We start from the raw sequence: 27,135 nt of genomic DNA on the forward strand, positions 1-27,135 counted from the left end.
TAACGCTGAGCATCTATTCATATGGTTTTTAATCTTCTGTATATCATCTCTGGTGAGGTATCTGCTCAGATCTTTTGTCCATTTTCAAATTGGATTTTTAATTTTCTCATTGTTGAGTTTTAAGAATTCTTTGTGTATTTTAGTTACCAGTCCTTTATCAGTTGTATGTTTTGCAAAGATTTTCTATCAGTCTGTGTCTTGTCTTTTCATTCTCCTATTGTCTTTGCAGAGCAGAAATTTTCCATTTTAATGAAGTCTAACTTACCAATTATTTCTTCCATGGATCATGCTTTTGGTGTTGTAGCTAAAAGCTTATTGCCAAAAACAAGGTCACCTACATTTTTTCTTATGTTATCTTCTAAAGTTTTATAGTTTTATGTTTTACGCTTAGGTCTGTGATCCACTTTGAGTTAATTTTTGTGAAAGGTGTAAAGATCTGTGTCTTTTCAAAAAAAATTGGGTGAAAGGATGTCCAGTTGTTCCAGCACCATTTGTTAAAGACTATTCCCTCTCCGTTGAATTGCCTTTACTCCTTTGTCAAAAATCAGTTGACTCTGTGTGGGCCTATCCCTAGACTCTCTGTTGTGTTTCATTGATCTGTGTGTCCAATCTTTCAACAATATCACTCTGTCTTGATCACTGCAACATTATAGCAAGTCTTGAAGTTGAGTAAAGTCAGTCTTCCAATTTCTTCCTCTTTCTCCTCCTCCTCCTCCTTTTTCTTCTTCACTATTGTGTTAAAAGTACACTATGAGAATTTTCTGAATTTCTTAAAATTTCATCGTGAATATTATGTTTAGATGGCTATATAATATTTAATTATGTGGATCTATGATATAACCAATAACCAATGTTTTTTTTTCTTTTTAAAGTTCATTTTTTTAGTTGTTATCGTTATTTTTCTTTTTTTAATGTTTATTTATTTTTGAGAGAGAGACAGAGACAGAGCACGAGCAGGGGAGGGGCAGAGAGAGAGAGACACACACAGAATCTGAAGCAGCTCCAGGCTCTGAGCTGTCAGCACAGAGCCCAATGGGGGACTTGAACTCACGAACCGTGAGGTCCTGACCTGAGCCAAAGTCAGAGGCTTAGCCAACTGAGCCACCCAGGCATCCCAACCAATAACCAAAGTTGAGTGTAACAACCTCAGGACATTTGATATCTTATTTTTGTAAATGAAGATTAAAAGGTCATGTTAGCAGAGAATAAAAACTTAAAGAATGGTGGAATTGCAAGTAATTGCAATTTTCTTCCTTATATCAATTTCTGTATTTTCCAAATTTTCTGCAATGAGCAGCAATACCTTTTTTATTAGAGGGAAAGGTAAAATATGTTTGTGTTTATTTTCTAAAGTCTGAGAAATATCTCTTTTTTCTTTTCCTCTCTCAATCTGTCTGGATACTTTAATGGTTGCATAGTATTCAAATATGATACACCATAATTTATTTACCTATAATTATGTTACTGGATTAATGTATTTGGAGGAGCAGCACAGGGTAGTGATTAAGAGCTCAGGCTCTGGAACCAGACTGCTTGAGTTCATATCTTTGCTAGGTGTGTCACCTGGGAGCAAGTTTTTTTAACCTTTGTTTTCTCATCCAGAAAATGGGACAGTAGTATCTACCTCATAGGAAACCCGATGTCTTCTGATGTGGTGTGATATGATATTTATATTAGAAAAGATTTTGTTTTAAAATGATTGATACTTAACAGAAAGCCCATCAGATAGAGTGGTAAGCTTGGTTACATAAGGGAGGTGATATACTGAGGGACCTTTTAAATTCTCTTTCCCATTCAGTGCTGAGTAGTGTGTTCAGATCACATTCACTGTGATTAGCCTTAGCTTCCAAACTGAAGGTCAAATGTATTATACACTGATCTGTAATGTTTCTTCTCTTAATATCTTTATCAAGTTTTGGTATCAGAGTTATGCTGGCTTCATAAAATGAATTAGAAGGTGCTCACACTACTCGGTTTTCTCTAAGAGTTTGTGTAAGATTGGTATTCTTTCTAGCTTAAATGTTTGGTAGAAATCACTTGTGAAATCATCTGGGCCTAACCTTTCTGGAAAGTTTGTTGTTGTTGTTTTTTTTTAACTACGCATTCAATTTCTTTTATAGATATAGGGCTATTTGGATTTTGTATTTCATCTTGCACATTTTGTTAAATTGTGCTTTTCAAGGAGTTTGTCGGTTTAATGTAAGTTGTCAAATTTATTGGCAACAAGATGTTGATAATATTCCCTTAGTATTCTTTTAACTTCTGTGAGGTTTTTAATAATATCCCTTTCTTCATTCCTGATATTGGTAATTTGTGGGGTTTTTTCTTTCCTTTGATGGATCTTGATAAACCTGTTAGGGGTTTATCAAATTTATTGGTCATTAGAAAGAACCAACTAATGTTTATTCTGCTTTTTAAATTGATTTCTACCCTTATCTTTATTATTTTCTTTTTTCTACTTGGGGTTTAATTTACTTATATTTTTCTAGTTTTTTAAGGTGAAGACTTAGATCATTGATTTTAAAATTTTCTTCTTCTCTAACACGAACATTTAAAACTGTACATTTCCCTTAACTACAGGAATCTATAAATCCCATAAATTTAAATATGTTGTATTTTATAGTCATTCTGTTTGAAATATTCGTTTTATTCAAAGAATACTATTTCTTCCTTGGTTTATTTTATTTCTAACTGTTGAAATCTATCTTTTTAGATAGATATCTAAAACTGTTGATATCTATCTTTTTAGATATCTTATTGTTACTAATTTCTAAATTCTTTTGTGGTCAGGGAACATATTCTATAAGGTTTTAGACTTTGGGCATTTATGAAGACTTATTTTATGGCCTAGAATAGGTATATTTTGCTGAACACACCATGTGCATTAAAAAAAATGTATATTCTGCAGTTGTTGAATAGATCATTCTATGGATGTCAATTAGGTCAAAGTGACTGATGGTGTTGGTCAGGTCCTCTATCTCCTTAGTGATTATTCTTCTAGTTGTTCTATTAGTTTCTGAAGGAAGCTGGTAAAATCCCCAACTATGATTGTAGACATGTCTTTTCCTCTCTTTAATTTGGTCAGAATTTGCTTCAGGTATTTTGTAGCTCTTGTTATGTGCATACACATCTATGATTCTATCTTCCTTATGACTTGGCCTTTTTATCATAATGAAATATCCCTCTTTATTTCTGGTAATACTCCCTGTCTTGAAGTCTCCTTTGTCTTACATTAATATAGCCATTCTAACTTCTTTATGCTTGCTGTTTGCTTCTATATCACTTCCATTCTTTTATTTTCAGCCTGTGTGTTTATATTTAAAGTGTGTTCCTTGTAGATAGCATGTAATTGTCTTGCATTCTTATTCAGTCAAACGTACTCTGCTTTTTAAAAATTGTTTAGGCTTATTTATTTAATTTAATTTAATTTATTTTATTTTTTTAATTTACATCCAAGTTAGTTAGCATATAGTGCAACAGTGATTTCAGGAGTAGGTTCCTTAATGCCTCTTAACCATTTACCCCCTCCCCCTTCCCACAATCCCTCCAGTAACCCTCTGTTTGTTCTCCATATTTAAGAGTCTCTTATGTTTTGTCCCCCTCCCTGTTTTTATATTATTTTTGCTTCCCTTCCATTGTATTCATCTGTTCTGTGTCTTAAAGTCCTCATATGAGTGAAGTCGTATGATATTTGTCTTTCTCTGACTAATTTCACTTAGCATAATACCCTAAAGTTCCACCCATGTAGTTGCAAATGGCAAGATTTCATTCTTTTTGATTACCACGTACTCTGCTTTTTTTAAAAAAAATTTTCAAGTGTTTATTTATTTTTGAGAGACAGAGAGAGACAGAGAGGAAGTGGGGATTGGGCAGAGAAAAAGGGAGACACAGAATCCAAAGCAGGCTCCAGGCTCTGAGCTGTCAGCACACAGCCCAATGAGAGGCTTGAACTCACAAACCGTGAGATCATGACCTGAGCCGAAGTTGGACACTTAACTGACTGAGCCACCCAGGCACCCCTCTGCTTTTTAATTGGAGTGTTTAGTTCATTTATATCTATTTTTTGTAATGATTTTTTTTAAACGTTTATTTATTTTTGAGACAGAGAGAGACAGACCATGAACGGGGAGGGTCAGAGAGAGGGAGACACAAAATCTGAAACAGGCTCCAGGCTCTGAGCTGTCAGCACAGAGCCCAAAGCGGGGCCGAACTCACGGACCGCGAGATCAAGACCTGAGCCGAAGTCGGCCACTTAACCAACTGAGCCACCCAGGCGGCCCTAGTTCATTTATATCTAATATAATTATCGTTATGAATGGGTTTAGAGTCTACCATTTACTATATGTTTTCCAATTGTCACATTTTTTAGTTACACTTGCCTTGTTAAAAAGTAATCAAATGCTTTTTAGTATTCCACTTTAATTTCTCTATTTCTAAAAACTGTACCTCTTTGTTTTATTTTGTTTGTTAGATTTACTCCAGTGATTACAATATCCTTAATTTGTCACAGTCTGCTTAGGTTAATATTGTGCCAATAAACTGGTTTCATTTACCTGCCTCCCCCATCCTCTGTTGTTGCCATATATTTTACACATACATATGTTATAAATAACAAAATGCAGGGGCGCCTGGGTGGCACAGTCGGTTAAGCGTCCGACTTCAGCCAGGTCACGATCTCACGGTCCGTGAGTTCGAGCCCCGCGTCGGGCTCTGGGCTGATGGCTCAGAGCCTGGAGCCTGTTTCCGATTCTGTGTCTCCCTCTCTCTCTGTCCCTCCCCCATTCATGCTCTGTCTCTCTCTGTCCCAAAAATAAAATAAACGTTGAAAAAAAAATTTTTAAAAATAACAAAATGCAGTGTTTATCTGTGGTTTAACTTGCCAGCTGTCTTTTGAAGAAATTAAGAAGAGAAAAAAAGTGATAATGTTTTATATATACCCACATACTTAGCACTTTGGTGCCCCTTTTGATCTGAGTTTCCCACTGGTGCAGCTTGATGAATTTCCTTTAGATTTCTTTTAGTGCAGGCTTCCTAGCAAAAAATGTTCTCCATTTTTATTTATCTGAAAAATGTCTTTATTTTGCCTTCACATTTTGATGACTGTTGTCACTGGATATAGAATTCTGGGTTGACAGGTTTTTTTGTTTTTATTTTTTTCTTTTTCTTCTCAGCACTTTCAAGATGTCATTCTGGCCTCTATTATTTTTGATGAACAGTCACTTTTATTCCTATCCTTATTCTCCTATATGTAATGGGTCATTTTCTCTGCCTTCTTTGAAATTTTTCTCTTTATCTTTGGTTTTCTGCAGTATGACTATAATGTGCCTACATTTAGTTTTCTTTATATTTATCTTATTTGATGTGCACTGAGCTTCTTGAACCTATAAATTAATACTTTTTACCAAAATTGAAAATTTTCAGCTATTATTTCTTCTGTGGTTTTTGTTTGTTTGTTTGTTTGCCCATTTCTTTCTGCTCTTCTGGGACACTGAATATATGTAAGTATTGGCATTTGATGTTGTCCCACCTTCCATTAAGCTTTGCCTGAGGGTATTCCTCAGTTACTCCATCCCACACGGGTTGGGTGTACCCTTAGAGGAAAAGCTGTAAAAATGCAAGTCTCATTCTGCAGTTCCTTTCTTTCAACAGTCAAATTCCTGCCAGTTTCTGCCTGCCTTTGGGTACTGTTTGGTGCCTTAAAATGGTTGTTTTTAAATATTTTGTTGATAATTCTTATCTTTGCAAAAGTTAGTCCAACACAAGTTATTGTGCTATTACCCAGCAAGCTAATGATTTTTAAAATATTTATCTTCTGGCTACCCTACCAAATTCTTACAAGTTCTAAAAGTTTTCAAGTTCAGAGTTTTAAGTTTGTATATATTTGATTATAATATCTGCATAATGACAATTTTATTTTTCCTCCTTAGGCTTCTTTTTGTCTAGAACCTCCAGAACAGTGTTAATTAATAGTGGGAGTAGTTGGCAAACCAATCTTGCTCTTTTTTTTTTTTTTTTAATGTTTATTTATGTTTGAGAGAGAAAGAGAGACAGAAGGAGCATAAGTGGGGCAGGGGCAGAGAGAGAGGGAGACACAGAATCCGAAGCTGGCTCCAGGCTCTGAGCTGTCAGCACAGAGCCTGATGCGAGGCTCAAACTCGTGAACCACGAGATCATGACCTGAGCTGAAGTCAGCTGCTTAACCGACTGAGTCACCCAGGTGCCCCAAACCAATCTTCTTCTTTAATAATAATGATTTTAGTTTTTTAGGCATAAATATGATGATGGTTTGTGATATATATATTTCTTAGGCTAAGAAGGTATTTTTTTACTTCTACTAAATACAGTTTTGTCATTTATGTTAGCTAACTAGAATTTCAATAAAAAAAATTTAAAAATACAGTTTTGTCACAAATAGATAATAAATATCATGAGGTGAGGTTTTTGCCATTTATCAACCTGCTTGTATAGATCTCTTCTTTAACATACTAAATAAGTATGTAACACATCAATAATATTCAAACATCGTTATATTCCCGGGATAAACTTTATATTATTCTTTTAATGTACTGCTAAGTTTGACTTACTAGTACTTCATTTAGGATTTTTGTATTTACATTAACTTTAAACTGATTCCTTTTTATGCTCTTTTAGAACTGGGATTATGCTGGCTTATAACAAATAATTAAAGAAGCATTATGTTGGGGCACCTGGGTGGCTCAGTCGGTTGAGCGTCTGACTTCGGCTCAGGTCATGATCTCACAGTTTGTGGGTTCGAGCCCCGCGTCGGGCTCTGGGCTGACAACTCAGAGCCTGGAACCTGCTTTGGATTCTGTGTCTCACCCTCTCTCTGCCCCTCCCCCAGCTCATGCTGTGTGTCTCTCTCTGTCTCAGAAATAAATAAACATTTAAAAAAAAAAAGAAGCATTCTGTTCTGTGCACTGGGACAGTTCATGTAGTACGGGAATGATTTATTAAAACTTTGAAAGACATTTATACAACTGTATGAATCTGAATTTTTTTTTTTTTTTTAACAATTTGACCAACATTTCTTCTTTTTCCCTGGTTATTAGCATGTTCCAGATTCAGGTTTTCCATTCTCAATTCAGTTTTAGAAATTTATTTTTTTCTCAGAAACTGTTTCACTGAGGTTTTCAAATTTATTTGCATGACATTTTATTTTGTTTGCATAGCATCTTACTTTTGAAAATAACCTCTCAGGGGCGCCTGGGTGGCTCAGTCGGTTAAGCGGCCGACTTCGGCTCAGGTCATGATCTCGTGGTCCGTGAGTTCAAGCCCCGCGTTGGGCTCTGTGCTGACCGCTCAGAGCCTGGAGCCTGTTTCAGATTCTATGTCTCCCTCTTTCTCTGACCCTCCCCAGTTCATGCTCTGTCTCTCTCTGTCTCAAAAATAATTAAATGTTAAAAAAAAAAAAAAAGAAAAGAACCTCTCAAAGGGGAGAGAGAGATAATATCACAAAATGCAGAATACATAAAATCACATTAAAATAACTTGAAATCTCACCAGCTTTATGAAATATTTCATACTTATTAAAATTCATGTATTTGTTGTTGCTTCCTTTTATTCTGCTTCATTTCTGTATATTTGTGCTTTCTTTCCTTTTTCCTTGATTACTTTTGCTGATGGTTTATTAGCTTATTGGATTTCCCCCTCACCTCTGAAAATTCCCAGCTGTTAACACTCATTTAGCATTTACACATTTTTTTCCCACTGTTTTAAGGTCAGTGCTTTTTTAACCATTAAGTTGTGCAATGGAACCCTTTTCAAAGTTAAAGTATTATGTGAAATCACAGTGTATAAATAGATAAAAGCCAAGTGCTTGTGATTCAGACAAAGGGGAGTGAGGGGAAAGGAGGGGATTTCCCAGAGTCTCGCTCACTTGACCTGCCCCTGCTTTTTCTCTTCCTTATCAGAGGCTTATGACTCCAGAGAGCACTGTTACGACAGCCACTGTTCTGATTTATTAATTCTGCTTTTATCTTTATTGTTTCCTTCTTCCTATTTGCCATAGACTTGTTTTATTGCTCTTTTCTGATTTCTTGAGTTTGGTGCTTACTGTATTAATTTTCATTCTCTCTTATTTAATACTGGAGATATTTAAGTCTATGAATTTGTCACTCAATACAACACTGGTTATATCTTATAATGTTTTATCCAGGCTACTTTCTCAGTAGGTTGTAATTGTAGTTTTGAGTTTCCTTTCTGATCCATGACATAAGTAGGAGTGTGTTTTCAATGTCTAGGTGTGGCAGGGTTTGTTTACTCTTTCTTTTAATGTTTATTTATTTTGATAGAGAGAGAGAGCAAGGGAGGAGCAGAGAAACAGGAAGAGAGAGAATCCCAAGGAGGCTCTGCGCTGTCAGCACACAGCCAGGCGCAGGGCCCCATCTCACCAATGGTGAGATCATGACCTGAGCTGAAATCAAGTGTTGGAGGCTTAACCAACTGAGCCATCCAGATGCCCCTGTTTACTCTTTTTGATTTAAGTTTTGGTTTTATTTCATTGTGGTCATAAAACAAGATCTTTCTAATTTTGAGTTTTAAAGAAACTATTGATGTTTCCTTTGTAATCCAGTGTTTAATCAACTTTATAAATTTTTTGTCAGTTGTAAATTCTATTTTTAGGTTGAGGGTAGTTTTTAGAATATATTCTATTCTTAGGTTGCAGAGTTTAGTTCACTCCTAACATCTACCTTATTAATTATATTATTTAAATCCTCTATATCTGTACTATCCAAAGCAGTAGCTGCTCTCCACTTATGGCTATTGAACATTTGAAATGTGACTAGTCTGAACTGATATGTGTTGTCAAGTATAAAATACACACGAGGTTTTGAAAATTTACTACAAAAAAGATAAAACACCTCAACAAAAATTTTTATATTGACAATGTATTGAAATGATAATATTTTGGATCTGTTGGATTGGAAAAAATAAGTAAACATCACTAAAATTAATTCCATCTTTTTTTGGTACTTTTTGAAATGAGGCTACTAGGAAATTTCAAATTACATATATAGCTGATGTTTTATTTATTTTTTTATATTCAAATTTGAGTTAACATACGGTGCCATATTGGTTTCAGGAATATAATTCAGTGATTCATCACTTACATACAGCACCCAGTGCTCATCACAACACATGCCCTCCTTAATACCCATCCCCCATCTAGCCCATCTCCCCACTCACCTCCCTCCATCAACCCTCATTTTGTTCTCTATCATTAAGAGTTTCTTGTGGTTTGTTTCCCTCTCTTACCCCCGCTTCCCATATGTTCATCTTTTTTGTTTCTTAAATTCCACATGAGTGAAATCATATGGTATTTATCTTTCTCTGACTGACTTATTTCACTTAGCAAAACACATTCTAGTTCCATCATTGTAAATGGTGTTGTAAATGGTTGAATATCTTTTCGTGTGTCTTTTGGCCGTTCAGAGTGTATCGTTGAAAAGATTTTCTTCAGGAAAAGAATGTAGGTGGTAGACGTTGAGAGCCACAACTGTTTGAAAATGTTTTTCTGGTCTCCTTCTTATAACCAACATCTTGGCTATGTTTAGAATTCTTGAACACAGAATTTTTCCTTTAAAACTCTGTAAAACTTTCATCTTCTGATGTTTATTTTGTGGAGAGGACATTCTGACTCCGTTGTTTTGTAAGAAACTTATTTTTTCTGTCTGGGTCCTTGAGGGATGTTTTCATTTTCCTTCAGTTTTGAAAGTTGAGAAGGATATCTGTAGATGTTGTTATTTATTTATTTAATTTTTTAACAGCTTCATTGAGATGATATGCAGTTCATATACCATGCAACCTACCCTACACTTTAAGTGTACAATTCAGTGGCTTTTAGTATATCCACAGAGTTGTGCCATTATTACCACAACAAATTTTAGAACATTTTCATCATCCCGAATGAAGACTTAAACCCCTGAGCCATCACTCCCCAATTCCCCTCCCTCCTGCAGTTGTAGGCATCCACTAATCTGTTTCCATAGATTTGCCTGTTCTGTGTATTTCATGTGAATTGATTTATACAATATGTGGTCCTTGTGACTAGTTTCTTTTACTTACTATAATAGTTTTGGAGATTCACCCATATTGTAGCATGTGGCATTTCGTTTCATTTTTTTTTTTATTGCTGAATAGTATTCCACTGTATAGATATAACACATTCATCAGTTGATAGACATTTGGGTTGTTTCCACATACGTACTGACTAGTAAGAATAATGCTGTTATGAGCATTTGTTTTCATTTCTCTTGGGTATATATCTAGTAGTGGAATGGCTGGGTCTTTTGGTAACTCTCTGTTTAGCCTTTTGAGAAACTGCAAGACTGTTTTACATAGCAGCAACGCCATTTTACATTGCCAACAGCAATATATGAGGGTCTCAATTTTTCTGCATCTTTGACAACATTCATTTTTGTCCATCTTTTGACTACAGCCATCCTAGTGAGTGTGAAGTGGTATCTCCTTGTGGTTTTGATTTGCATTTCCCTGATGACAGTTGATGTTGAGCATTTTTTCATGTGCTCATTGGCCATTTGTATATTTTTGGGGGGAGTAAATCTCTGTTCATCTCCTTTGCTCATTTTAAAATTGAAGTGTTAAGAAACAAAGCAGATGAACATAGATGAAGGGAAGGAAAAATAAAATAAAAACAGAGAGAGAGAAACCACAAGAGTCTCTTAAATCCAGAGAACAAACTGAGGGTTGCTGGAGGGGTGGTGAGTGAGGAATGGGCCAGATGGGTGATGTGTATCAAGGAGCGTACTTGTGATGAGCACTGGGTGTTGTATGTAAGTGATGAACTGAATTCTACTCCTGAAACCAATACTACACTATATGTTAATTAACTTGAATTTAAATAAAAGAATAAAATAAAAAAATTGAATTGTTTGTCTTTTTATTATTGAGTTGTAAGAATTCTCTATATATTCTACAAAGAAGTCTCTTGTCAGCTGTATGATTTGCAAAAATTTTCTCCTGTTCTGTGGGTTGTCTCTTTGCTTTCTTGATGACATCCTTTGAAGCACAGTGATTTTTGATTTTTGATGTCCAATTTATTTTTTATTTTGTTGCTTATTCTTTTGGCATCACATCTAAGACACCTAATTTTGGAAATATTACCTAATCCAAGGTCACAAGGATTTATGCTTGTTTTCTTCTAAGAGCTTTATAGTTTTACATTTTACATTTATGTCTTTGATCCATTTTGCATTCATTTTTGTATATTGTTTGAGGTAGGGATCCAACTTCGGGTTTTTACATATGGATATTCAGTAGTTCCAGCACTATTTGTTGAAAAAAAATTTTTTTCCTATTGAATTGTCTCAGCATCCTTGTCAAAAATTTATTGACTATAAATGTGAAGGCCTATTTGTGAAGTTTTCATTTTATTCCTTTGATTTATGTGTCTGCCTTTCTGCTGCTACTGTATTGTCTGGATTGTTGTAACTTTATAGTAAGTTTTGAAATCAGAAAATGTGAATTGTCCAAATTGTTCTTCGTTTTCAAAATTGTTTTGGCTATTCTGGATTCCATGAATTTTCACATGAATTTTAGGAGTAGCTTATCAATTTCTGCAAAAAATCCAACCAAGATTTTTATAGGGATTGCATTAAATCTTTAGATCAATTTGAGGAATATTGCTGTTTTAACAATAGTAAGTCTTTCCATCTCTGAACATGGATGTCTTTCCATTTATTTAGATCTTTAATTTCTTTTAACAGTTTTTTTGCAATTTTAAGAGTTTATGTCTTGTGTTACTTTTGTTAAATTCATTTCTAAGTGTTTAATTCTGTTTTATGCTATCTTAAGTGGAATTTTTCTAATTTCATTTTTGGTTTGTTCATTGCGACTACAGAAAGACAATTGCTTTTGTACATTAATCTTGTTTCCTGCAAACTTACTGAATTTATTAGTTCTAATAGCTTTTTTTAGTGGATTCCTTAGGGTTTTCTATACACAAGAATATGTAATCTGCAAGTAGAGATAGTTTCACTTCTTCCTTTCTAATCTGGACTATTTTAATTTCATTTTCTTGTGCAATTGCCCTGGCTAGCAACAGTACAATTTTGAGTATATGTGGTGAGAACAGAACATTCTTATTTTGTTTCTGATCTTCGGAACAGGGGGAAAACATCAGTCTTTGATATGAAGTATGATGTTAGCTGTGGAGTTTTTTGTAGCTGCTCTTTATCAGGCCGAGAAAGTTTCCTTCTATTCTGGTTTGTTGAGTATTTTTTATCTTGAATTTTTGCCAAATGCTTTTTTCTGTTTCTATTGAGATGATCATGTGTCCTTGTCCATATTAGTAGGTGTATTACATTCATTGAATTTTGGGTAGCATTTATTTTTATCTTTTAATTCAACTTCCCATTTCCTCATTCTTTAGCCTTCAGAGAACTTTAAAAGAACCCATAAATGACACATGCAATAGATGTGGTGCAAACCCTGGAAGTTGGTGGCGGTCCACTGTGAAACTTTTAATTTCCAGAACTTTATACCTCATCAAAAGTACTGGTGAGGGCTATCTAAGATTGTTTTGTTTTGCTTTGGTGTTGTTGAATGGTGTGAATATAAAACAAATTTTTAAGCATGCTTATGTAACCCAACTGTATAAATTCATAACATTATTTTTATAGTGTATATGACATAGTTTTATATTGCAGGCACTGTTTTTTAATGTGGAAAATTTTGACTGTGTTATTTATATATATTTTAGGGGTAATAACCCTTTTCTGCATACTAAGTATGTAGCTAGTATTTCTGACAATTGTAATCATTATCAATGTATTTTATCTTTGAAGATATCTAGATGCCCCCCATTTCTTTCAACATAACATGATTTGTTTCATGCTATATATTTCTTTCAACATAATATGATTTGTTTCATGCTATATATTTCTATCATGTCCTTGTTTTATTTTGTTTATTTAATTTAGTTAATGTTTATTCTTTTTTTTTTTAATTTTTTTTTTAACGTTTATTTATTTTTGAGACAGAGAGAGACAGAGCATGAACAGGGGAGGGGCAGAGAGAGGGGGAGACACAGAATCTGAAACAGGCTCCAGGCTCTGAGCGGTCAGCACAGAGCCCGACGTGGGGCTGGAACTCACGGACCGTGAGATCATGACCTGAGCCGAAGTCAGATGCTTAACCGACCAAGCCACCCAGGCACCCCGTTAATGTTTATTCTTGAGAGCGAGAGACAGAGTGCAAGTTGGGGAGGGGCAGAGACAGAGGGAGACACAGAATCCAAAAGCAGGCTCCAGGCTCCCAGCTGTCAGCACAGAGCCCAATGCGGGGCTAGAACTCAAGAACTATGAGATCATGACCTGAGCCGAAGTCGATGCTGAACTGACTGAGCCACCCAGGCATCCCTATCATGTCCCTATTTTATAATGTATGTTCACATTAATTGCAGTTTCCTTCTCTTGGACACATTTTTCTTTCCATGTGAGTTCCTTCACTTGGTTAGATTGTCATTTTCATTGATAATGCTTTTGCTAATCAATTTTTCTTCTTTGAGTGCCTGTCCTTTTGTTCCTGATTTTGTAGTTCCACTCTATTTTTTATTTCAGCTGTATTTATTGGTATTTCTTTCTCATTTCTGTTGGCCTATGACCTTCTATTACTGGTTTATGATACTTATAGGTTTATGAAATTGACTGTCCATCCTCTGCTATCAGAGACAATTAATATTTACATGTTTCTTAGAAAATAGTTATTTTTTGTGCTTAACATATGTATTAACATTCCAACTTTATAGCAAGGTCTTGGATTATCAGAAGGCATCACTTATAGGCATACATAAAGTTTTATTTATTTTCTATTCAGGTAAAATTTACATAACATAAAATGTACTGTTTGAACCATTACTAAGTGTATGGTTCGGTGGTAGTAAGTGCACTCACATTGCTTTGCAACTTTAAAGTTTTTGAAGAGAAAAGAATACCCATTTCTTAATCCTTCAGATTTTCCTATTCTCCCTTATTACTTCTTCTTTTCTGTTGATCAACTTTCCATTTCTTTTAGATGCTGAGGAGTTCTTGGCAGAAGGTTTGCGGAATGAGAACCTCAGTGCTACTGCAAGGGACCATAGAGACCATATACTAAGGGGCTTCCAGCAAATCAAAACTAGGTTTGTATAAACTGGTTCCATTTTTCTTTGTCAGCTTTTACACAATTTATAACCACTAAAATCTACTTATACATTAAAGAGGTAAGATGTACTTATCATAGTTCTTTTTTTTTTTTTTTTTTTTTTTTTTTTTAATTTTTTCAACGTTTTTTATTTATTTTTGGGACAGAGAGAGACAGAGCATGAACGGGGGAGGGGCAGAGAGAGAGGGAGACACAGAATCGGAAACAGGCTCCAGGCTCCGAGCCATCAGCCCAGAGCCTGACGCGGGGCTCGAACTCACGGACCGCGAGATCGTGACCTGGCTGAAGTCGGACGCTTAACCGACTGCGCCACCCAGGCGCCCCAGTTCTTTATACTTGATAGAGGCTTACTAAATATTTACTGAATTGAATTGGAGGTAGGCAGGCATGATTAGTGTAGTTAGTATACCAAAATAAAAATATTTTTATAATTATGTACCTTAAGATAAAGAATCTGCCTTTAGCTGTAGACTGTTGTGTTCATCTTTATTGAATACTTTGGCCAAATGTGTGAAAAACTAAACATTTATGCCTGTCCAAGTTACTAAAGGGAAGATGTTACGCGGTATGACATAATTTTTGTTGTGATTTTTGGTTCTGATTTTACTTCCACATCTCCTTCCTTAATAGAAAACTTAAACCAGACTTACCAGTTGATTCTTTGGCCATATTGGAATGTTTTAGTCTCAGACTGGTTTAGAGTATCATGGTCATTGACTTTTTAAAATGAGAGGTCCTGGGGCGCCTGGGTGGCGCAGTCGGTTAAGCGTCCGACTTCAGCCAGGTCACGATCTCACGGTCCGTGAGTTCGAGCCCCGCGTCAGGCTCTGGGCTGATGGCTTGGAGCCTGGAGCCTGCTTCCGATTCTGTGTCTCCCTCTCTCTCTGCCCCTCCCCCGTTCATGCTCTGTCTCTCTCTGTCCCAAAAATAAAATAAAAAAACGTTGAAAAAAAATTTTAAAATGAGAGGTCCTGACCTAATTTGTGCCTTTTAGAATGTGAGCGTCTGACAGATACATACATACATTTGCTTGGGGGAGAAAGAATAAAATTTTTCTTTTACAATGTATTTCCTGGCCATCTTTTGCTTGAAATGTGGTAACTGAAAGAGATTTGGGGGATAAGTTGAATGTTATTTTAAGCTTTTCTCAACCCAATGGCAATATGGTTCAGAATGTTTGAACTAAACTCTTAGAAAAGGGAGAACATCTGTAGGGTTATGACTGGGATTTAATTTGTGTGCCTGACTGATCTTAGCATCTACTTTTAAAGCTCACTGAAACTCCTTAGAAGCAGGGAATTTTATCCTTTGGAAGGGCACAGCCAGAATCTATTCCCTCCAGAAATGTGAGAGAACCTCACAAGATGCCCTGCTGGATCTTAATCGATCTTTCCTGCTGGCTAATTAAGCATCACTTTTACTCAGCAACTGGGGACTGTGTAATTATCAGCCTGGGTTGCCCTGAATAATTGAAACAAACAGAATGCAGAAGATGGGAGCTTTTTGCAAAAGTGAGAATATCTGTAATTTTTGGTAGGCTGGAAGAGTGTTTAAAACAAGTTTCTCCATAATGTTACTTTATTAGTAGATAAGTTTAGGCTTACCTGTGTATCTGAAGGTTTAGTTAGTAACCCATAGAATTTTTTTTCTAATTTTCACAAGTTGACCTTTGTATTTACAGGAGTATTATAAGCTTTGCATAAGGAATGAAGGTGGCATTACTTCAAATTGTATTATAGGGAGACGGATGCCCAGAACATAATTGTGTATTGATGGTGCTATTGGTATAAATTTGTGATAAGGAATGCAAAAAAAAAAAAAAAAGAATGTTACTGTATCTGTATGGACAAATATACAACGAGGAGGAATTTTCCTTTTCCATATTTGTACCACAGCGTTTGGAAAGGGCTAAACTTCAATCTGAAATTGGTAGTAAAAGGTGATTTTGTGGTCACTCATTATTATCAATTGCTTATTACTTCTTAGTCCTCTTTTTAAATGCACACACATACACATACACCAATGCACACTCACAGAAACTGTCTTTGGTACGGGGTCGAGAGGGTTCCTTGTTCTCCAAGAGCTTGCTGTGCGGTTTGTGGGATAGATGTTCAGGAAACAATCAGCAGGAGCTTTAGGAAACATCTGATGGGAGCTTTCTGTTCATTGATTTGTTGCAAGAAAGATGACACTTTATTTAGAATTTCATAATTATCAGATCATGGAGGAAATGAGGAGCCAGAAATTAGATATTGTACCAGAAAATGGAAAAATGAGGCTTTCCTTTGGCAAGCTGTTTGAAATTGCCTTACATCCACCCATTCAATCATCATCCCCTTAATGTAACCCTTGTTTTACTGAACACTCTTCTTCAGCCATATTGCTTCTACAGTCCTATTGACGGCTGGTCCCCATCATACACTATTTGTACGGATACCGAAAGCTTGTACAATCCCAGCTACATTTACTCTTGTTGTGTGGTACTGTATCTCATGACAAAAAGCCAGGTGTGAAAAGAAATTTGGAAATCATAAAACTTGAGAGTTAAATGTATATGGTAAGTGGACATGTAACGTGGAAAGAATCACTGAAAGTTGCTTCTAACATTGTATCTTTAATCATATTAAGCCAATTATATTTTAGGGTTTGGTACATTTTGAGGGACAGGAACCTATCTAAAACTATGATCTGACACTTCAGGGCTTGAAGGTGGGTAAAAAAATCTCAAGGTAATCTGAGAAAGCCACTAGATGGATATAAATACTGTATGTATATATACACACACACACACACACACACACACACACACCTTTCCATTCTATTGTTATTTTCTTGGTTCGGTTTCTCTAATTCTTTCCTCAAGTTGAGCTGCGTGAGAATGAGAAGGGTGGGGGGAGTGAAAAGAGCACTGGCTCTGATTCTTGGTAAACTTTAGAGGGCTGGCCCTAATTTTTAGGGTGACTCAGAATTCAGTGGTGTTTGCCATGACTATGGAATTACTGTAAGTCCCAGTGTCTGACTGTCACAGCTGTTATAATGTGCCGTTTGCTACCTTTCTGTTGTCTAGTCCGACTGACCCCAGGAAATGATAGCTGTGTCCAGAGTCGTGGGTGTCCTGAAAGTGCTCATCTGTTTTCCAGAACCAGTGGCTTGACCATTCTCTTTCCTCACAGACTTAAAAACAGACAAACAAGGCATGTCTGAGTGGCTCAGTCAGTTAAGCGTCTGACCTCAGCTCGGGTCGTGATCTTGCAGTTCGTGGGTTTGAGCCCTGCACCAGGTTTTGTGCTGACAGCTCAGAGCCTGGAGCCTGCTTTGGATTCTGTGTCTCCCTCTCTCTCTCTGCCCCTCCCCTGCTCACACTCGGTCTCTCTCTCTCTCTCTCTCTCTCAAAAATAAATAAACATTTAAAAAATATTTTAAAAAACAAACAAAAATCGTCTCTGTATCTCCATCTGCATACTAGTTTTTTTGGCTTACATGTATTACCAATGAAGGATCATGTATGCCACGTAAGACAAAATGAAAAAATGGGTGCTTTCAAAGAAGTGGAGCCCTTGTGTGGTATTCCGTGTCCTGAGCTGTGATATTCATTGCTCTTCTTCCAACTGCCTCATTTAAACCTTCTCCCTAAAATCTAACAGCTTTCACATTCTGAGTCCAAGTTTTCACTGAGCTCTTTAGAGTATGATTAGGATGAAAGCCAGGCACAGGCTCCTCCTGTTTTATTACGCTGGTCACTGCAGGATCCGCGCCAGATGTGGGACACCTGGAATGAAGCAGACGATCTGCACGTAGAAGCTGGATGGCAGTCTCATGCATTTGCCGAAACAGTCGAGCATTTCTTAAAAGTTTCATTCAGGGGAGGCCATCTGACAGCAAGGATACATTGAGAGTGGGGGAAGGAATGAAGAAAGAATATTTTTATTACTGAGGTAGGGACATACATATTCTCTCTTGATGGCCTGTTTTGGAACAACCATTTATGCTCACTGTTGGAAGTGAAGGCCGGAGCCAATGGAAACAAACTTGGAGTATTGTTTCCTTCTGTGAAACTTAAAGGAGTTCCAAAGAGAGACAGGTAGATTTATAGCATATTGAAATGGAAAGAAATCAAGAAATAACTTTCTGTAACAGGATTACGGCAAAAAAGCCACAAAACCCAGGACATTTAATGCATAGGCTGGCAGAGTATCTTGAACATGTTTCATTGTGGGTGGCTAGTACAGCTCTGCATGAAACATGATACATTAATATGAATATCATAATAACAATTCCAGTTTCTTTGAGAACTTCAAGTGTTTCTTTTCGGTTTACCGTGGATTTAACTATAAAGTAGGATTTAGCTTAAGATTATCATCGGATGGCCTTTGTTTTATAGGAGGAGAGACAAAAAGTTAGTCTGATACAACTCTTGGGAGTTAAAAGTTTCAAAATAGTATACCGTAAATACTATTACCATTAATTACATAGAGGGTTTCACTCTTCTTAAGTGCTGGCTAATGAGCTTAAACACCCCAAAAGAAAACACATTCAAATGAAGCATGCTTAAAGAGAACTAAGGTGTAATGTGCTGTTATATTAATTAATACATTTGTGTTGCTTGCAAGTTTAGGTATTTGCTCACAACATCTTTCTGATGTTTCATTTTGCTACTTACACTGGAGTTGCAGTGCCAACTCAGAGAAAAGAAAGAGTAGGAAATAATTGTACCATCCATCTAAGTTTCAATAGCTCTAAAAAAGGTTCAAAAGTCATAGCAATAATTTGACCACATCTCGAAGGTTGATAATTTATTTTTTCCTTTTCTAGTCCCATCCCTGCCTCCCATCCTTAAACTAAGAAAGAAACAAAACCCCGCCAAAACTTCAGGGCTCTCAACTGATCGTTTATATGCCAAATTCCTGTATACTAGTGTTCTGTTATTCAGTGAGTGTATGTTGAGATTTCACGACTGTGTTAAAAGATTTGGGGGAATATACTTATGTGGCAGTGAGGGGTTATATTTATTGTTCTTTGAGTCTGAAATGCTCTGCAGGTGAGACTGATAACATTACCCACTTCTGGTCTCTTGGCTTAACCTGGAAGGGAAAATCATCTCAGTATGTGTTCTTTCCTAGCAAGCCTTCTGCTCTTCCCAAGCAGGCTTGAAGTGTATAACTTGCCTTTTGATGTTATGATGATGATAATCCTATGTATTCTTTCACTTGTGAGGATATCTTGGGTTTGGTACCAGCTCCAAGATTAAATTGATCCATTTTTTGTTTCTTTTACACTGGGCTATTGTGATAGTAGTGGGCAGAAACTTCTTCTCCCTTTGGGCATCCTATAAAATAAGTATTTTTACATAAGTAACTCTGATATATAATAATATTTTAGTATTTTTTCATGCTAAGTAATAGGTGGGTTTTTTCAAAAGCATGGATGAATAAATTTGTTCCTTCCAAAAGTTTTAATAAAAATTCTGAGTACTGCTCTCTTTAAACAGAATAACGTGTTCTATTGTGAAAGGAATTTTGAAATGTGACCTAGGAGGCAGGCAAGTAACTGAACTTGCACCCTTTAGATTGGACTAACTCATTAGAGTAATAAGCTGAGCACTACTCCTTAGCCATACAGTGAGGTCGCTGAAATTTGCTTTATTCCTGATGGAATTACAGCTATCATTATCGCTTGGGCACATTCCTATTATCTACTTAATATGGATTTGTCTTGAAAGGTCTCAGAAAATCCTGTGTCTGTTTTTTTTAATACAGGAAGCTTGTATATTTGTCTATAAATGGAGTCTCTTAATTCATACATTGTGTGAAAAGATCATTTGTATAAAATCACTGTCTTCATCTTCCCTTGATTTTAAGTCTCATTTTATCTGGAGCTAGTCTTTTATCCCAGCCCTGCACTATTTCCTCGGCTTATAGAAAGCCAATGAAAAAATGCCTCTCTGCGTTCATCTATTTGTGGATTTCCAGGGACCTTGTGGTTGTGGGGCCTTCCGGATTGTAGTTTTCTCTAATTTGCTTGTTTTCTCTTATTGCAGATATAGACCCACTCTGTATCCACTTTGTGAAAGTAGAGCAAAGGGGAGAGAAATACAAGAGCACTGGGTCAGCTGTCAGAAGCCAAACTCTTTGTTCGGATGTTATTTTTCTAATGCTGACTCATTCAATTGAAGATTCCCCTAACGCCGATCTTATGTTGTCTTTCGAAGTTGCCTCTCTCATCACATTGTTTGGAATTTTTTTTTTTTCCAAGTGTTACAAAACTGCAAACATTACCAACCAAAGTTTGAAACCTCTATTTGATTTTCCTTTATAATGTCGCTATGATTTTTTTTTTAATTTGGAAAATGATGCAGGAAATTTCATTTCCTTGGGATTTTATTTTATTTCACAATTCTGCTGAAAATGAGTTGGGCCTAAAGTGGGTTTTTATCATCACACCACGTGAATCATATCTTCTTTGGAAGCCGGATCTTCTCCCCCACTGTGTACACTCATCTAGTCTCCCCAAAGTGCAGTGCTAGCAGGGTTGGTAATGAAATGCGGTCCTACTTATCACGCTCAGGAAAGGGCTCAGAGAAGACGGGGGAAAAAATCAATCCCACAGGAACTTCTCCAGTGCTAGATATCCATATTTAACCCCCATGCATTTAAAATGGAAATGAGATTTCTTAGGGTTTTAGTTTTTGATTTACACAAGATGTCACCGCCTCCTTGGCAATGGGAATATTTTACAGACCTACTGCTGACCCGTTTGGGAAGATCTCAGCCTATCGCCCCAGGTCCAGTGTAGTTTCTTCATATTTCTTTCAAAACTCTCAGCAGTGCTTTGCAATAGCTTTGATTCTTCAGGCTTCAAAGGATGCCCCTTCCAGGGCCAATCCTCTGAAAGAAAAAAAAAAAAAAAGGAAGACCAGTGTAGGGGAACAAACAGCTCATAAAGGAGGGCGCAGCTCTCCCCGTGGCAACTTTTACTGTAGTCCATTATTAGGGAGTTTACAAATCAGTAATACCACAGCTTTGCAAACCCAAGAAAACTCCATTTTGATGCCAGTGCTTTGTTGCCAGATTTGTTCCTGGACTGACCTAGTCTTCAAAAGTCCGGCTTTAGATTGTTGTATCGGAGAAACAGTGTGGCTTATGTGAGATGCATTATTATTTAATGTTCGAACTCAAACTCCCTCCTGAGTCGGTGAGCCTTGTTGAGGTTCTCATTATAACTTACTAAAAACTTTATGTCCGCATAATCCCCATTAGCTATTTCTCTGAGTTATGCTGGGGAGTGTCTCTCTTATTTGTGAATTCTGCCATACCCACAAGGTCCGTTTTGCAATTTGGTAATTGAGACCTTTTACCATGTCTATTAAGTGCCCTTGTGCCTTTGTTGATGAAAGAACTGAGATATAAGAAATTACACAAAGTAATAGAATTAATAAAAGATTAGGATTTAGGATTTAGAATTTGTAATTAGTTGCTTAGTTCACTTAGCCATTACAAAAAATGAATTGGCATCTTTCAAAGATTATTGGTTTAAAAGAATTGTAACAAATATTGAAGTTTAGTCAATTATACATGCGTACTGAATTGATTAGGTGGAGTATACTAATGTCTAATGTATACTAATTTATTTTGGAATCTATCCAAAAGAAGATGGATGAGTGGATGGATGGATGGATGGATGGATATGTGACAAAGCAAATGTAACAAAATGTGAGTCATAGAGGCTAGGCTGTAGGTATATATGGAGTTCTTTTAATATTTATGCATATTAGAAAATTTTCATAACATAAAAAATTATTATATTAATATTCAGAAATCATGGACTTAATTCACTGTGGTTTCAGAAAACCACAGACTTCCTCAGTTTGGAAATGTAATAAACATATTTGGGATTTTTAAGGATGTAATTTTCTAGGAATAGCATTATGACTTTTGCTTTTCTAAGTGAAGTAAAGGATAATCCTCTGGTTTGTTATTTCTGCCATAAGTAGCTAACTTTTATACTTGTTTAAAACTTCTAGGCCAGCAATTATGGAGTGCTAAAATTCAATTCAAGCATTCTGCCCAGGAGATCCTGAAATTTTGATTTTTTTTTTAAGGAAAGGCAATTTCTGACTTTTCTCATAAATTTGATAAAAGGAAAGCTAATATGAGATTGGTGGTCCAGTAGGAAATGGAACTCAATTTTACATTTTTAAAATCACTTTGGTATTAAAAATGACAGAGGTTAGAAACAAAGCTCTTATTCTTTTATTGAACTAGAATTGAAAGTGGCAGAAAATCATTTTGGCCCTAGTGCAGTAAATGTTATCACTAAAACATGTTCGGGGGATATTAGGATAGTCTCTCAAGCACTGGAGACAAAAGTTCACAGAACAAGAACTGATTTTTCTGTCCTTATCTTGAAATTATTAGATGTACAGGAGATGAAAGTATCTTAGCTCCAAGAGGACAGGGGAGTGGAGTGTGTGTTGAAAATGATAATGTCTCCATTCTGGAGAGAGGTGAAATGGAGAGAGTATGGCGGAGTGGGTGTCCCAGCACTGACAGGATGATGGAGGGGGTCCACAGGCATGGGGAGCCAGCACCTGAACCAACCCCAGCACTGGGGAATCCAGAACCAGAGATAATTTCACCCGTGCAAAACTGTGCGCTGATAATGAAATGAAAAGCCAGGGATTCTATTCATTAAAAGAATTGCTTGAAGATTTTATTTAAAAGGCAAATGAAACTGGAGCTGTCAGCACCTACTTTATTTTGAGAATCCAATAGGAGAGAAATTTTAAGTCCATGTGGGAAAAACCAATCATTTTTGAGTGTGCAGTGTGATTATTCTTTAGAATTTTGTGTAAATGGAGCAGGTTGGTAGGCATATGTTTGCTGATCCTACAATGATTAAAATTCAGAATAAGTAAGGCTCCTGTGAAATGGAGTTTTCAGGCTCCAGCCAGTGTTCTGTACTGCCATATGGCATAACTAGAATTAATTGCTGTTCCCAGTCTCTTATTCTTTTACTGAATATCTAGGTGCTCTGTGTGAAATATAAGCGGTTCCACAGAAGTATTTAATCACAGGAGATAGATGTTTGACATGTTCACGAAAGCAGTGTGTGTAGCTAATAGTCGCTTGGAAGAAAAAGCCCTTTGTGAGGTTTTCTTACCCCCCCCCCCCTTTTTTTATTAAGAAAAATGCATGGACAGGAGAGTTAGCAAGGAAAAGAGGGAAGATTCTCAGGACTTTATAGGTCAGAGTCAATAGAAATGGGGAAGCAAGGAATCTTTTCTACTCGAGTCTTCATTACTCCAGGTGTGGCTCGTGGACCAGCCACAGCAGCATCACCTGGAAACTTGTTAGAAATGTAAACTCTCGGGCTCCATTGAATCAGACCTATTGAATCAGAATCTGCATTCCAATACAAATCCAAGGTTACTTGTATGCACAGTCACATTTGAGAAGCACTGCTCTAACACATACGTTTAAGTTCATTTCAAATTCATTTTCTCAGAACTCAGAATACATATTTCTGGAGATTATAAACTCCTTAAAGGCATGGATGGTCTTATGTTAATTTTTTTTAAAAAAAGCTCTAGCATGGCGCTGGCAAGTGGTGTGAGCTAAATAATGTGAGTTGAATGAATGGGGGAGGGGGACTGTTAAAACCAGAAACTGATTTTTTAGGTCCTTGGCTAAACCTTAAAGCAAGAAACCCTCTTTATTAGAAAATTTAATATTTGGTAGCTAGCCCCACATATTCTTTTTTTTTTATTTTATTTTTTAGCCCCACATATTCTTTAACAAAGATAGGATGCCTTTTTTTTTTTAGTTTATTTATTTTGAGAGAGAGCGTGCACGCAAGTGGGGGAGGGGCAGGGAGAGAGAGAGAATCTCAAGCAGGCTCTGCACTGTCAGCGCAGAACCAGACGAGGGGCTCAATGTCACAAATCGCGAGAGTATGACCTGAGATGAAGTCGGATGTTCAACCGACTAAGCCACCCAGGCACCCCAGGGTGCTTTCTTTTTACCGAGTGTTAGGGAGTACAGTCTCCTATGATAGTATCTCTCTAATGTTCTATGGTAAAAGGGTACCAGGTTGCTGACCATGCACTGGCATTCTACTGGAGCATGGTTGCCAGTCATTCCACCATCGGTGTGACCCATCACCAGCCCTCTGCTTCTGGTCATCATACTGCCTACTCAGTTCTGCATATCCTTGTCTCCACCATCTCTCACCTCCCCCGATGACCTCTCTTCTAGCCTTTTCCCTGTGTTTCTTAGCATCCATGTCTTTTTAGAATCAAACTCCACTACATCCTCAACCATTTTGCTCCGTCTCTGCCTTCGTAAAACACACCTGTTCTGCAGGACACTGTTTTGCTCACAGTCATCTTAAATAGAATTTGCTTACTTTCCAGTAGTGCTGTTGGCATTCTTCAAACTCCTTGCTGACACTTCTAGACTTTTCCCATTCAGTCTTGTCCCAACCTCTCCCCTTTGAGATGTGTCTACGTGGCTTTACAGGTCTCTGCCCCTCTGTCATCTTTTGAGATCACGCTCTTCCTCCCGCTGTTTGAGGACTGAAGCAGTGACACAGTTATCTTCCCTCCTCTGTTACCACTATGCCCCAGAGACCCTCTCTTTCTTAAATTTAGCTTTCCTCCCCCCTCTGTTACATGTCTCCTTCATCATAGAAATATGTTCAAATATCTCCTAATGTTAAGAAAAACATTACATCCTGCACAGCGGTTCCCTACTGTTCTGTATCTCTTTTTTTGCAGACAGAAGCCTAGACTCTGGTTTCCTCTTCTCTGGTCACTCCTCATTCCTCTATAATCTTGCCTCTGCTTCTGTCAAGTTACTCTTGCCAAAGCACCAAAGTGCCAGTAATTCTTTAATTGCCACATCTAGAAGACACTTTTCAGTCTTTGTCTTATTTGTTCTCTCTGCAGCATCTGACGCTGTTGATAGCTTCCTTTTCCTCCAAAAGTTAAAAACCAAAACCAAAAATCCTCTCCCTCTCTTAATTCCCATGGTAATAGTCTCTCCTGATTTTCCTTCTTCCTTGCTTTTATACTCTCTGTCTCCCCCTCCCACCCCCCCAGGTTTTTGCTTGGGCTCATTTTCCTGCCCTGCCCTCTTTACCATTGCCCCTCAGCCTTGCCTCTTTCCCCACCACATTCTTCCTAGGCAGTTGCACGCATGTCCACAGCTTCATGACTTCCTCTACAGTTCTGCAGCTCCACTGCACATCTCTCCACAAGGCTTCAGACAGCATATTGGATAGCTCCTTTTGGGTGTCTTAGATATCTCAAAGCTCACATGGCTGAGGCAGACCCTTCTGGATGCCTAGCCAGCAGGCACCCTCCACTCTTCCTTGACAACAGAACCCTACTAGCCTAGGGATGAATCATGAGTTGAAAGCCATGAAAGACTTCTGGTAGCCTCTTACAGGACGGTCTTATGCTTGGGAGATGGCATACATTAAATGCAATAGCCACCTTAAGACATAAGTCTGCTCTTAGGTATTAGAGCAGAAATACAGGAAGAGCCTAGGTCCTTCATGCCATTGTTGGGGCCCTGTATCAACCCTGGAATCACCTGTCTTCAGACCTTTTGTTTTAAAAGAAAAATAAACTTCTGTTTATTTAAGCCTATGTCCTTTAGGTGTTCTGTTACTCGTAGTCAGAAAAATCCTGATGCAGTGTCCAGAGCTGAACTCACTATTTTCTATTCTGCTCACCCCTAAACCTAACACCCCCAAGGCAGAATCCTGGGAGTCATTCCTGACTCCTTTGTCTTTAGTCCCTGAGCCATCAACAAGCCTATTGATTCTTCATCCTAAATCTGTCCTCCCTTTTCCCTTTGTCACTGGCTAAACTTGAGTCTTCATAAAGTCTTACTCAGAGCATTGCAAAATTCTGCTTTCTGGTTCTCTGTCTCAGGTTTCTCCCCGTTCCAGTTTATTCTGTTTATCCATTCTGTTGAAAGGGCAAACTTAAAAAAAAAAAAAAAAAAGATAATTTAATCATGCATGCTATAGAAGATTTCTTGATGTGAAGCAATAAGATATATACTATAAGTGAAAAAAGTACTATATATATATATATATATATATATATATATATATATATATATATATCCTCAGAGAAAAATGCCTGAAGAAACCACCAAAATGTGTTCTTTTTATGTTAATTTATTTAGGTAATCTCTACACCCAACATGGGGCTCAAACTCAAGACCCTGAGATCACGAGTCACATGCTCTACCAACTGAGCCAGCAGGTACCCCACCCCACCAAAAACGTATGGTAATGATGGTAATCTCTAGGAAGTGGAGTTTGAGTGATTTTTAATTTCTCCTTTTTGTTTATTTGTATTTTCCAACTCTACAGTGAATATGTATTTAATACTAAGTCATTGAGATCAGAGCCTTTCCTGTTTTAAAAAGGGACAGATTTAATAGCCAAAGAGTATTTGGTTTCCAGGTGAGAAAGGAGTTGGAACTGAGGGGAAAAGAGATGTCAAAAGAGGAAATTAAGCTTTAATTGTGTAGTATGGCCTTGGGGCACTCTTGTGAAGATTTGGAGGTGTTTTACCCTGTGCCAGAACAAACATACACCCATAAATGCACATGAAAGTAAAATTATTGGGGCGCCTGGGTGGCTTGGTCGGTTAAGCGTCCGACTTCGGCTCAGGTCATGATCTCACGGTCCGTGAGTTCGAGCCCCGCGTCGGGCTCTGTGCTGACAGCTCAGAGCCTGGAGCCTGTTTCAGATTCTGTGTCTCCCTCTCTCTCTGCCCCTCCCCTGTTCATGCTCTGTCTCGCTCTGTCTCAAAAATAAATAAACGTTAAAAAAAAAAAAATTAAAAAAAAAAAAAAGAAAGTAAAATTATTTTTGAGCCATATGAAATACAGCCATCCTTTGAGTAATTTATGATGATTTTGCTAAAAAATA

The 27,135-nt window shown here is 37.1% G+C and overlaps 1 protein-coding gene across 1 annotated transcript in view; it reads left to right on the plus strand.

Annotated features, from left to right (window-relative positions):
• SKAP1 (src kinase associated phosphoprotein 1) overlaps positions 1-27,135 on the plus strand; it is a 278,148-nt gene that overhangs the window by 18,046 nt on the left and 232,967 nt on the right. Inside the window, exon 2 of the mRNA XM_042914773.1 lies at positions 14,056-14,161. Within this exon, the coding sequence (XP_042770707.1) occupies positions 14,056-14,161 (106 nt within the window). The remainder of the gene's footprint in view (positions 1-14,055; positions 14,162-27,135) is intronic.

This window comes from Panthera leo, chromosome E1, assembly GCF_018350215.1.
Source record: "Panthera leo isolate Ple1 chromosome E1, P.leo_Ple1_pat1.1, whole genome shotgun sequence".
NCBI classification, from domain to species: domain Eukaryota; kingdom Metazoa; phylum Chordata; class Mammalia; order Carnivora; family Felidae; genus Panthera; species Panthera leo.